The 13,689-nt window shown below is 44.8% G+C and overlaps 1 protein-coding gene across 2 annotated transcripts in view; it reads left to right on the top strand.

Moving 5' to 3' along the window:
• Nucleotides 1–651: 651 nt before the first annotated feature.
• The window catches only part of SPPL3 (signal peptide peptidase like 3), a 43,825-nt gene continuing 30,787 nt past the window's right edge, over nucleotides 652–13,689 (top strand). For both annotated transcript variants that reach the window (XM_069871458.1, XM_069871457.1), the window contains exon 1: nucleotides 652–988. In XM_069871458.1, the coding sequence (XP_069727559.1) occupies nucleotides 966–988 (23 nt within the window). In that variant the 5' untranslated portion in view covers nucleotides 652–965. The remainder of the gene's footprint in view (nucleotides 989–13,689) is intronic.

Genomic DNA, 13,689 nt, shown 5'->3' with positions numbered 1-13,689 from the left:
GTCATATATTCAGTCCATGAATACAAATAAGCTGGAGTGGGGCCCGATGACTTGTTCTGGAGGCACCTGGTGTTTCTGGATGCAAGAAGCATGCCGCAACGGCACAGTAATTTTTCAAAGATTTTAGCACAATTCTGTTAAGGCACAGAATTTCTAATTTTTTTAAGAAAAAAGAAATACCCCTTTTCATCAGCCCCGGGCCCTGTCGTTGTCTATATTTAAGGCTGTTACACCACCCCGGCCGTGAGCGAGCGCGGCCCGGCCCGCCTGCCTCGCTCGCAGCATCCTGGATGTCATTTTCCTCCCCTGCCGCCCTGTTCTGTTTCAGCAGAGAACGGGCTCACGGGGGCCGCGATCTCCAGATGCGCTGCGAGCTGAAACGAAACGCTGGAAGGCGCGGGCCGCCCCCCGCCCCCACCGGCAGCCGCGCCCCGGCCTCTCCTCGCCCGCTCCCTCCTCCGGGCGCCGCTCCAAGCGCCGGTCCAAGCGCCGGTCCAAGCGCCGGTCCGGGCGCGGCCGGGCCCGACAACCAGCGCGGCTGGGCGCCTGCGCGCGCGGCGGCACGTGAGCGTGTTGTGGACACGTGACGCCGCCGGCCCCGCCCCCGGCGAGGCCTCGTCCCCGTCGTGCGCGCGCGCGCGGGGACGCGGCGCGGCCTGGCCTGGGCGCCCGGTGCCGGCGCCTCCGCCCCGCCCCGCCCCTCCCCGCGCCGCCGCCCCGCCGGCCATGAGGCCCCGCCGGCGCTCCAGCGCGGCCTCGCGTCGCGGCTGCTGAGCCCTCGCCCTCCCCGCCGCCATCGCCCTCCCCGCCCGCGCGGGGACCCCCCCCCCACCCCCTCGCCGCCCGCCCCTCCTCGCAGCCGCCGCCATGTTGGGCCGGGAGCCGCAGCGGGGCCGCCGCTGAGCCCAGGGCCGCCAGCCGGGGGAGGAGGCGGAGGAGGAGCCCGGGCCCTGCCGCCCGCAGCCATGGCGGAGCAGACCTACTCGTGGTGAGCGGGGCGGCCCGGGCGGGTGTGTCCGTGCGTGTAGGGGCGAGCCCCGGCGGGGGTGCGTGCGGACGTGTCCGCGTGTGTCCGAGTCCGGCCACGGCGGGGGATGCCCCTCGGGGCGCGCAGGGAGCCGCGGGCCGGGCCCGGGCCCGGGCGGCGCTGCGGGCACCGGCGGGGCTGCCTGCTCCCCCGGGCCGCCTCAGGCGAGCGCATCCCGGCGGGGGAGGGCGGCCGCCATCGGGGCCGCGGGGAGCTGAGCCCGGAGAAGGCGCCGTCAGCGGCTTCTGCGGTGAGGGAGAGGGCGAGAGAGTTGTGTGAGTGTGTAAGTGCGTGTGTGCGTGCTCTCATGCGTGTGTGTTTGTGTTTGTGTGCTTGTGTGTGTGTGCTCACCTGGTGACAATGGGCGCCTTCTGTGTACAGGAAATAGAAGGAGGAGGAAGAGACCAGTTCCTGTGGGAAGAGGTGAAGTGTAGCAAATGGAAGTAGAGGGTATGTTTGTCTGCGCTGGCTCAGGCTGAGCTGGCCCTGCATCAAAGAGACGGGGTTTGGTTTCTTCATGTAACTCTCTTGTTTTTATATATTGTCACCGATGACAACCCAAATATCTCTAACAATTTACCTGTGCCTCAACTCTGCTGGCCGGGCTGCTGCGCAGTTTTAACTGTGATGCTTGTACTGCATTTTAAATCCATCGCAGCGATATCATCCAGAGCCTCTCGTTAGTTTTTTTTGTCAAAAGTTATGTTACCCTTCATAAAAAAGGAGTTAAATCTCAGCTGTTCCCCTTAGTATGTGCTGAATGTGGAGGAGGAGGAATATTCCTATTCTGAATAGTTCTGGAAACCTTTCCCATTACTTTTTGAAAACTTGGAAAGCGGCGGGGGGTTTCTGTTGTGCCACATGTGGAGACTTTGGCAGGCCCTTCATCCACCCTCTGTTGAGAACTGGTTGCTGGTGCTTTGCTGTTTAGAAGTTCTTGTTCTGTTTCACAAGCTCAGCTCTGCTTTAAAACAGCAAAGAGGTAACTCCTTTGACTGAAAGGATTAATGACTTCTTACAGGGAGTGAATGCTGGTGCAGATTCGGGCAGGTACAGAGTTAGGTGTGTCTCGTGAGCTGTTGTCTCAGTGTGTTTTAATGGCAGAATAAAACTATAAATTTGTAAATTACTCTGGGATGTGTCAGCTTTCTTTTAAAGAACTAGATGAAACTAGATATGAATTGTACATTATTTTGGTCTTTAACTCCCTTGGTTCTTGAACAAGTGTCTTTGCCATGGCAGTATCCTAAAGGGAAGGTTTGTGATGGAGACTGGGAGGTGGATTTTAGGGGAGTAGAGTTGGAATTTAAATTATTCTTGGCTGCTTGATCACAAGAACAGTTGTTCACTCTTACGGTATTCAGGCTGTAACAGAATGAGAGTATGAGGTTTATGTCTCAAAACCCCCTAATTTTGTGTCTGTATTCAGTCATTTATCCTCATGTTTTTGAGGTTCTTGTCACTTTGCACTTTGACCCATGATCAGTACTGTCAGGGAACTATGGGAAGAGCAAAAACCCCACTTCAGACTGAAGAGCCCTGTTCCACAACTTGTGCACTCTTCTCTGTGGATGCGTGTTTAATTGCTTAAACTTCTATCAACAATCTTGCATTTGTTTATTTTTAATTATGGTAATGCAGCTCAGTGTAAAACTGGCTGTTGCTTTAGTGCTTTTAGGAAAAAGCTGGCCAGTGCTACTGCACAGTCTGAAGGGTGGCAGATCCCACCTGGACCCACTGGACCCGCTTCTTGTCCTGGGTTGCAGAGATGGCTTTCTCGGAACGACTATTTTCCATGTTCCTCAGGGTAGTGTCCAGCTGCTGTGCAGATGCCTTGCTTGACATCTGAAAATACATCATTTGACATTAAGGAAAATCCTTTGACGAACCTATCTTTGTAGAGATGTGAGCTCTCCCTGGCCCTAGTAGTGGCCTCCCTTTTGTCCCCTAGTGTAAGGCTTGATTGCGTCTCTTCTTGTGCCTGGCTCTCAACGTGCATCACAGAATCACTGCAGCTTCGTATTTTGGGTTTGATTTTTTTTTTTAATTGTCTCAGATGTGTGAGACTGTGAGCTGTGGTTACTGGGCATAAGCATTGTCAAACACTTACACAAAACGGGGCATTTTTCAGTGGCTGACATCTCTGTTAATGGCGTTATTTTGAAGAGATGAGAAGTCATTTTGCTATGCTTATTGTTTTGAAAATGTAAGTCTGGAATTTTAAAGCGGGTTTATATTTTTCTTTTAATCATCAAATTAAATTGATGGCAATTCCTTTCTTTGATTAAGATATTACAAGAAGGCAGTACTTATGCTATTTTCCCCATCCCTTTCATATACGTAACTTGTCTTTTGTCACTATTCTTGTGGTTTATTTCTTGAAACAAACTCTTCTGCTTTTTATTTCTTCAGAAATGCTCACACCTATAACTAGCTCTCCTTTTTTTTAGCTCTTTAGTGTCTTAAATAGTCTTGCTCACCCACTGTTTCAGATCTGTGTGTTATCCCTGAAAAGAGTATCTACTGAGAGTTTTGCTGGTGAAACTGTCGTCTCATCCTCCAGGAATGGATTTTAATACGAAGTGTGGGACAAGTTCAGATGGAAATGGTCTTTCAAAGGATGTGCACTTTTTTTTTTTTTTTTAAAAAAAAAAGAGTGTTTGAGTTAAATGCTTGTCAGTAGTGAGTAGAGCAACTTTGTCAGGTGCCTGCAGGAGCAGGAGGCAGTGATGGACAATATGCTGCTGCATATTGTGCTGCTGTTACTCGAATCTGCAAGCCACAGAGGAACACGACTTATGCATTGCAAGGTTGCTTACAATTTTCTAGATTAAATTGAGAGCTGAAATTAATTTCCTGTGAGTGGAATGGACTGAGAGAGGTGATGGAATACCTGCTCTCCCTTTGCTTCCTGTCTGCGCTCCAGCAAGGAAATGGGACTGGGTAGTGAAAAAAGTTCCTGCTACAACAGCAGAGGGAATAAGTATTGGTAGAGCTGTTTGCCTGTCACCGATGTGTACGTGTGTGTGTTTTAGTAAAGGCCAAGGATTTTCTCTTCAAGCACCAAGCTGTTGGAAGCATTACAAGGGATGAATAGGGAAGCAGCAGAACATAGATCATGACTTTGTGAAATACTTGATCTTGCATTAATTTCTAGCACCTTGTGGTGAGATTTTTGCACTGGATCCCATTTAGAAGGCACAGCAGCCTGCATATGTTGTTTATCTTCAGTCAGTAGGTGTTCAGTGTTTTCCAAGGCCTGATGCAACACCCCCTCCCTTTTCACCGTTGCCCAGTCTGGCAATAGAGATTGCTTTGTTCTTTTTTTTCATCTTTGAATGCACGAAATATTTTCACAGCTTCCTTTGTATGTGAAGAGAGGAGGGGATTTCTACACCAAACCTGAATGTATTTCTAATGTTTCCTTTCCTAGAGCGTTGTAGAAGAGCAGTGTGGATTGCCATGACTGTGGGTCCTGTCAGGGTGGTGATTAGGAGACAGGCTGGGAGGGTGACCCAAGAACGAAACAGTGAAGCTGCTGTATTGAGTCACTAGTCTTAAAAACAACTGAACTTCCTCTTAAATGTTTTAATCAGTGGAATGATTCTTGTATTAGCCATCAAATGTTTGATGAGTGAAATATATGTTTAGAAACTTCTCTGCGTAATGTGAAGTGTGTGGAAATTAAGTCTAATGATGTGTCAGAGTAATCGATAAAGCTACTGAGTTCTGGAGTTAGTGTAAATGTTCAGCGCCGTCTTTGCTTCTGGATGAATTCAAATTGGTTGGTGTTAAAGTCTCTCTAGATTCAGGGGTCTGAGAATTTCATTGCGTTCAAGCATTGAAGATGGTACTGCCATGGATTAAATGCAGTCTCTTCAGGGCTTGTACATCTTGGCTGGCTGGATTAAATGTGTATGTGGGAGACAGGGAGTAAGAGGAGCTGCAGCTTGTTGACAGCTTGTCAAGCACTAGTAAAATGTTTTGCATCCTAGATTTTTACTTGCTCTGCTCAGTTTAGGTTGAGGGACCTTAACTGACTAATTAAGGCGTTTTGAGAATGGGAGGCAATTTACAACAGAAAGCAAGTAATTTGCCTGAATTTTCAAAGTATCACACTTCTTAGGTGGCAGATTGCAAAGCTTGCAGATGAAATTCTGTTGTGTGTACTGTGTAAAATCTTCCATGAAAACTTGATATACAAAGGTGGAGTTTGGCCTTTAATTTTATGTTTTTCAGGACCTGAGATTGCTGGCAATATTCTATTTTAATGATTGCTAGAAGCCTCCTGAGGACAAAGATGTTGTTGTGTGAATGTGCATGAGTATCTGGCATCAGAAGAGGGACTTAAACCTCAGTAAATGTGAGAATATCAGGTTTATAGTTAATATGTTTGTCTTTTAGGACCGGCCTCCCTTCACTTGTTTGTTACCCTTCCTCTAGGTTTTGCTGTCTCAGACTGTGTATCATGTAGGCAGGAACTCTGTCTACAGCAGCAGACCAAAAGACAAATAACACAAATAGCTGCGGATTAGTTAAGTTTACAATTATTTGAGTGTAAGTATACCTAATAATGGCTTTGATTAGCAAAGGGGAAAAACCTTTCCTGCTTCAGTGCAGAGGCTATACTTACTCATTTATTAATAATCCTTTAAGAAAAATTTACAGGTGAAGAACGCAAATCAATGTTTTCTTCATGCTGAGTGTGCAGTGCCTGTTGGTTTTTCCTTTAGCTTTTTCAGGGTATTGTGGCAGGAGAAGTTGGTGGCTCCTCGCTCATTACCCAGTGATGGGAGAGCTCCTCCAGGATACAGGGGATCAATTCCACCCCTGCATTTCTGACCTTGCATCTCTTGCTTTCCCAGGGAGTGCTCTCATCACCAAACTGTGTGTTATTCACTTGTGGAGCTTGTGTGTCTGATTCAACCTGTGTCGCCTCATCTGGGATACAGTAAATGTTTGCTGGGCCGGGGAACAGCCGTGCCTTTCAGTCTTAATGATCAACATACTGATTTGGGGCTGACTGGGACTGGGTTTCTGCTCCCTGCCTTGGTGGAAATGTTGTTTGGAAGTGTGCAGGGTCTGCAGTCTGTAAGGTGGTTCAGTTTGCTTTTCTGGAGGTGAGAGTTTGAATTCCCACAAACAGAAGATGATGCGAGTATGATTTACTGTGCCACAAGTGAGCAGGCTGCTAGATGTGTGGATCTACTGTTGTCACTACCTTTTCGTGTGGTTTGTGTCAGGTTTGATCTGCCTGAGAGCATTTCTTTCTTCTATGGAAGATAAAGTAATGTCTTCTGATAAAAGTAATTGCTTAGTTTGTGCAGTTTGGGATTTTGGTATGAGTTAAGCAGCTGCTGTTGGAATTGTATGGATTGCATGGGGAACTGCCAGAGAGGCCAAATGAACTGAGGATATTAAATTCTTTTGAGATTAGCTGTGTTGATGTGAATACTTCAGTTTTAAATACTTGATTCAGGTGCTGAAATCCCTGTCATTAATCATTTGTCACTGAAAGACAATGCCAAAAAATATGTACATATGAAACCTTCCTACAGGAAGCGTATTGAAATAGATGTCATACTTTTTAAAATGCAGCGATTTCAGTTTCCTGAAGTTTGGAAGAAGAGCAGAAATGATTCTGATATTAAAAATATCTCAGCTATTTTATTTCATTATTTTGGTAGTGTGGTGTAAGTGCCACCTTCCTTATTGTCCTTTGACTCTAAAAGCAAATAATTGATAGAAGCCGTTTAGTCAAACGCTCTGATTTAATTCTCATGACATCCGAGTTTCCAGGAAGAACCAAGGTGAAATTGGTAGGAAAAAAATCTCTGTGTGTTTTCTTTTAGGTTTAGTATAACTGATCAAGATTAAGTTTGTAACAATTCATCTGGTGATGTGGGTTGAGTGAAATGGAGCGAAGCACAAGCTAGCGTGCTAGCTGAGGTGGATCCTGGCAGTCCAACTATCTTTGGAAGATAGTGGTTCAATAAGATTAATGGAGCATGTGTGTCATTGCAACGCTTCCTTATCCCCTTTCTTACCCTTTAATTCTTCCAAGGAAGCTAATGTTGATGATCTTTTCTCCTGCGTCTTTTACTGTGCTTGCAATACTCTGATCTGCCAGTTCTCCCCTCGTGGGCCATCCTTACAGAAACTCTGCTCCCATGGTACAACAAGTGTCTACGTCCACCAGAACCACCTTGGTGAGATTATCTGGGAAAGGATTATTGTGTAGCTGTTGTGGTGCCACTTTCGTGATTAGATTCTCATGAGTATTTCTTTTTTGGGCCAGCTCTAAGCCCTAGATCCCAAATTCCTTCGGATAGCCCTCATATCTGTATGTCACATTAAATGGCATGGTATAAACAGGTGTTGGAAAGGTATTCCAAAAGATAGCTGATCAGTTAAACCAGAACATTTTTAATATCCTATGGCAACAAGTATTCAAAATAATAGATATATTAAATGAGACCATCCCTACCCTCTCCCCACTCAGAGTATTTAAGGATGGAGTGACTTTTTTCAGGGTGTCAGAACAGAGGTTCTTTTAAAATTATCACAGCTAGTGTCCTGTAGTAGAGGAAAATATGCTAAGAAAACGGTTCTCTGTTACACAATCTTGTGCTTAAGATGCTTCCCTTATTACTGAAGTTGCTCATGTAGGAGTTGGAGAGAGATAATAATGTCTTACAGTTTATACATGGCAGGATTTTCCCTAACCAGTGAATCTGAAAGGAAAATGATGATGTGCTTTTCTGCTTGCCTCTCTCTGTTTCTAAATCCCAAATGTGCCTCTTCGTTCCTATGGTCTCTGGTCATTTTGGACAGAGGTATCTTTAGAAAGTCCTTTTGTTCATCTAATAACATGCAGAAGAAACTTTGAGTAAATTTGCAATGATAACATAGTTTTAAGCAACTTTGCAAGTTTGTCAGAAGTTTACAGAGATCAGTAGAAATGTTAGAATGGAGTATTCCACTGAATCACAGAAGTTTATGAACTCTTTGCTTGCACCATTTTCTCACACCAGTAGTACCGCAAACAGCCACTTTGTGCTAGCATAGCAAAAGCACTGTGCAGACAGGTTCACGGCACAGCCTAATGGCATGAAAACCAAGTGGTCTCAGCATATAAATTTGGTGTGACTATCTTCTACAGTAGTGACGCATAGAGAGTTTTGCAGAGGACATCTCTACACAGGTTAAGCAATTAGCAAGTGTATATCCTCAGGATTTATTTTAAATTCAGTAGTGACTTGGCTTAGTAAGTTCAGTTTACTCTCCTTGTGATAGCATAGCTTGGGCAGGAACTAGCATTACAGAATGTTTGAGCTCTCCAGGGGTGAGCAGAGGTGAACGCAGCAGCAGAGTTAAAGCTCTCACAGAATCACAGGGTCACTAGGTTGGAAAAGACCCATGGGATCATCGAGTCCAACTATTCCTATCAACCACTAAACCGTGCCCCTCAGTACCTCATCCACCCGTCTTTCAAATACCTCCAGGGAAGTTGACTCAACCACAACCCTGGGCAGCCTGTTCCAGTTTTTTTTTTCTGATGTCCAGTCTGAACCTCCCCTGGCAGAACTTGAGACCATTCCCTCTCGTCCTGTCCCCTGTCACTTGGGAGAAGAGGCCAGCACCCTCCTCTCTGCAACCTCCTTTCAGGTAGGTGTAGAGAGCAATGAGGTCTCCCCTCAGCCTCCTCTTCTCCAGGCTAAACAACCCCAGTTCCCTCAGCCACTCCTTGTAAGACTTGTTCTCCAGCCCCTTCACCAGCTTTGTTGCTCTTCTCTGGACTCGCTCCAGAGCCTCAACATCCTTCTTGTGGTGAGGGGCCCAGAACTGAACACAGGATTCGAGGAGTGGTCTCACCGATGCTGAGTACGGAGGGAGAATAACCTCCCTGGACCTGCTGGTCACACCATTTCTGATACAAGTCAAGGTGCCATTGGCCCTCTTGGCCACCTGGGCACACTGCTGGCTCACGTTCGGGTGGCTGTCAATCAACACCCCCAGGTCCTTCTCCTCTGGGCAGCTTTTTAGCCAGACTTCTAGTCTGTAGCACTGCGCAGGGTTGTTGCATAGGGTCTCTCTGCTGCTGGTTAATTCTGGTGTCTGTGACACTTAGCAATCTGCCATCCCTTCTGTTGTTAATAGCTAGCTTCAATGTAGACCTTGATTTAAATCTGTTTGGGTAGAAATTTAACAATGAATTCTGAATAATCATTGTAATTAGGATTAACCAGCTCTTGGTCCAGATATGCTGGACGTATAAAACTAAAGCTCAGTGGTATGTTGTTGTACAAAGGACTGTTTTTACTGGTATAAATTTACCACTGTCAAGGCTACAATTGTGATTTATCTTGCCATCATCTGTCTCAAACCCTTTGGCAAGATAAAATAGGTGTAGTGTGATTTTGACTTATTTAATCAAGGGGAAGTCCATTTTCCAGGTGACTGTTAGCTAAAGGTGAGGTTGGTGAAATAGCAGGAGGCAAACAGAGCACATGGAGCTGGATCATACGGGTTTCTGTAGCCCCTACTGTTGACCAGTGAGGTGAAACATGCCTGTGTCTTGCTTTCTAGGTTTGATGTCTCAAGGTCTTTCTGGTCCTTTTTAGAAGTTCAGATTGGTGGGTGTTTGCTGGAGGAAAGATAATCTGCTCTGTGAACACTTTTCTTGAGGTGGCGGATCCTGTACTTTCACTTGAATAGCTGCTCTGGGATGTTATCACAAAGGCCTAAGGCTCTCATGGGGAGTGTCATGATCTCTGCAGGGTTTTGAAGATGAAGAGTAGAATCTAATTAAGCTTTATGTTGAAAATAGTTTAGAGATTTTTTTTTTTCTCTCAAAAAGGAAACTTTAAAGCTAGATAGTGAAGAGCTTTCTGCTAACTTGACTGCTTCTGAAGCAGATGCAGCTGTAAGCAGTTCCAGATGGTACAGAACAGAAAGAACCTCTTTATCATACTTAAGTGCCTTACAAGAACCCTAGTGTTAGTTTTCCAGCCAGTTATTTTTCTCTTCATTATGTTTTTGTGAATGGTATATAAAAAAGAGCTATGTTAAAGCTAAGTCAAAAGATGAAAAAAATCTGTCATAAGCCAGAATTACTTCTCTGCAGGGTGCTTTACCGGGGAAAGTTTCGTAAGATTCTCAAAACACTCCCTCTCTAAAGAATGTTCCTACTTTTTGTTGTTGTCATCACAAAGGTGTTTTGATTTTTGGGATAGAATTTGTTGAAAACAGCCTCTGCCTGTTCTTCTGCTGCATGTTTTTTGCACCTGGAACCAAAACTCCTACCTTAAGCCTGACACTCAATTATGTTAGTGTAGCGCACTTCTCTTTCCGCAGGCTGTAAGGCAGAGATCAGGCCCTCTCCAGTCTATTGCAAGAGAACGTCTCTCAGGTATGCAGTCTGTTTGTGCAGTGGCCACGTTTGTTACTGTCAAGACCTTTTTTTTGAGCTAGCCTCTCTTAATTGGAGGTATCAAAAAGAGGGTGCCTGTTTTGATGGACTGTAGCAAGCGCTTTCATGCTGGCTGAATCCCTTCTCTCCACTTTGTGAAGTTGTGAATAGTCACGTTCACTTCAGAATCTCAACAGGCATCATCTGACGATGGTGCTTTGTCTTGATGCAGACCCAGCACAGTGAAAGCTGCTTGGCTTTGACTCATACAGGAATGTACTTTCAACACTGCTGATTAAGATTCGTGGGTTGGTGCTGATAGTGTTAACCTTTCTGTTATGGAATTTTTAGTGTTTGATTCTATCCAGGCATGACATGGTAAAATGTAAATCATAATCCTGTACTGTGTGGGTAAGCCAACTTGTCAGTAGGGCGCAGAGCTGCACTGTCTGTCTGACAAGGTCATATTGATCAATTTGACTTTGTTTTTCATTCGTTGATCGTAAGGCCTGATTGTTAAATGCTTTGATTACACTATTAATCGTTAGTTTTATTATTTTATCTGACTTTGGGATATACTGCTAAAAAGAGTTTGGATTTCCAAGCACATAATCAATAAAATACTTGCCTAAGCGTCAAGAGGTGCGAGGTGTGGTTTTATTTTGATTTAAGTCAAGAGTAGAGTCCATATATATACGATAACATCCAATTTTCTGCCTTTAGTGATAAAAACAAACTTTTTTTTCTGGTTATAGAGCCTACTGCATTTAAATATCTTTTAAAAAAAATTAGAATCCAGATATTTGGCGTATTTGTAACTCAAGTACTTGGTCTCTGGACCGTTGTGAAGTTTTGATTGTTGCATTTTCTTTATGAGAAGGCAGTGATGTACCAATGAGGTGGGATTTGCAGCATGTCCTGCCCTCAGAGTTCTCTGCTGACTCAGCTCTGTCACTTACAGAAAGAAACCTTATGAGTGTGACTAAGCATCTATTTTATTAGACTTTTGCTCCTGTATTACAGTCCAGGTGTTAGAACAAGGTTAACAGCAGAATGTCTGTACTGCTGGATCTCTGTGTGTTGGTGGTTACAGAGCCCAGAACTCAGCACAATGACCTAAGACAGCTTGCTGTCCTGGAGCGAAGCTTTAATTACATCCTCAGAATGCCCATGCAGGACAAGGAGCAGGGCTGGAGTGAGTGTGCTCAGTGATAAAGGATGGAGCAGGTCGTGAGAAAAGTTAAACAAGGATATTCACAGCATCTTTAAATGAGTTAGGCTACTCTGAATGGACTCTCCAGTCTAGTGTCTGTGTCTTGGGTGAAGCTGTGCACATAGAGGACCAGCTTCATCTTCTTGTTTTGGCTCCTGGATGAGATTGGATATGTCACCGAGTAGTCATATTCCTTTGTATGCTTGTTGGGAAACCTGCTGTACTACTGTATTCTCTTTGTTGCTTTAGATGGAGATACTTCTTTTCCTCTGCTCTAAACTTGTTTTTTGGTTACCTGATTCTCTGTCCCATAAGAAGTCAGATTTGTGAAGATTTATTGTCTTACATATTTATGTATTCTTTTTGCCTACTATGTTGTTTTCTGTTTAAGCAAAACTGCCAGAATGATTCCATATTTGTCTTGCAGCGCTTTATGATAAGATTTACAAGGTGAAGTTGGTTATTAGGTCCTCGGGGGCAAGAGATATCTTGTCCTGTCTCCAACGCTGGATTATCTCTGCGTTTCAGCGGAGGGCTGCCTGGTTCACTCCTGATGCAGCCAACTGAGCAGGCGCTTCAGCTCACACAATTAAGATGCCTTGGCAGGTGCCTGACTGCTATGGCTGTGCCAAATCTACTTGCTGGAATGGGTGGAAGGGCAGTCTCAGCACAGCAGTGCTGGTGTGGGGCTTAGCCCTTCATGCTGGGCTTTTTTTAATAGAATATTGCAGGATAACAGATGTACAGGAATTTCCCTGCACATCCTGAGAGTCTTCTCTTACTGAAACATAATTAATCTGCTTTCTTTTCTCATTGCCCTTTAACTGTTTGCTGGCACCATGACAACCGTAGTAGTCTGTGTATTAAATATTGATAAATATGGCCAGGATGATGAGCATTGGCCCAGTCCTGCATCAGAGCAGCTCCACCCTGGATCTTCAGCAGATGTTGGATGTGCAGGTACTGCCCCTGTAAGGGAGAAGATGAAGCTGAGCTGCCAGTCCTATATTTATCTTGAACAACTTTATTTGGAAGAACACCATTTCTGGGCTTGGATGACTGTCTAGGATGAAGCTGAGCTGCGTTACTAGAAGACAAGCTGTGTTTTCTTATGTTAAAGGCTCAATTGTCTTGTGTTACTAAACTTAAAGATGACCCCCTATTTCTGATAGAAGGCAAGTAGGGAACACTTGGCCAAATGGTAATAAATGTTACTCTACTAATTTTCTAATAAATATATTTGTGGTGAGAGGCAGTATTGTAAAACTAGCTGATGGGAAGGTGGTTCATGTATCCCTTGAGAATTTCACAGGCTCTCGTGCTTATGTATTGAAAAGCTTGTGAGCATAATGTGATACTGGTCAAATACAAACGTCACTTGGTCCTGTACCTGAGCCTCACCTTCGGTTTGGCTAGAAGATTTCTGTGGTGCCACGTGGAAGACAAGGCAGCAGCTGTGAGTTCACTGTTAATACGCCTGGCAAGCTTCAGAGGCTCAGCGTGTGAGGTGCCTCTAATAATCTGTTTGAACTTTATCGTTACATTAAACTTCTACTGTTTAGAATGAGTGAGAACAAAAGGGCAGTAGAAGATGCTCTCCTCCTTTTTTGTGTATCTCGGGACTGAAAAGAACGCACTGGGTCATGTGCTTGGCAAGTGTCTGTTTGGTTTTGCGTTGTTTGGGTTTTGTTTTTAACTTTCCCGAAAGCATAGTGCATGAAAGTGGAAGGACTGCCACCTCCTGTGTTGTCACTGTTAGTCTCAAAATGAACTTGGGTTTGGGAGCAAAAACGTTGTTCCACTTGTTCAGTTTACCGTTTGATATTGGGAAAGAATGTGAATTCCCCTATTGCTGGCAACACAATTTTAGGTCATTCTAATCTTATAGTTCCCTCATTTGGTGTTTCTTTTAGCCTGTGTGCCTCCTTCTCCCCTTACTGTGTATTTTTCTAGGTTAAATGAACTTGGTTCTTATTTCTTGTAGTCATCTTAGGAACTCTCTGCAGTTGTTCCATTGGTAGGCTGATAATTCTGCTC

The sequence above is a fragment of the Phaenicophaeus curvirostris genome, chromosome 17, assembly GCF_032191515.1.
Source record: "Phaenicophaeus curvirostris isolate KB17595 chromosome 17, BPBGC_Pcur_1.0, whole genome shotgun sequence".
NCBI classification, from domain to species: domain Eukaryota; kingdom Metazoa; phylum Chordata; class Aves; order Cuculiformes; family Cuculidae; genus Phaenicophaeus; species Phaenicophaeus curvirostris.
This window is presented reverse-complemented; position numbering and strand designations above follow the sequence as displayed.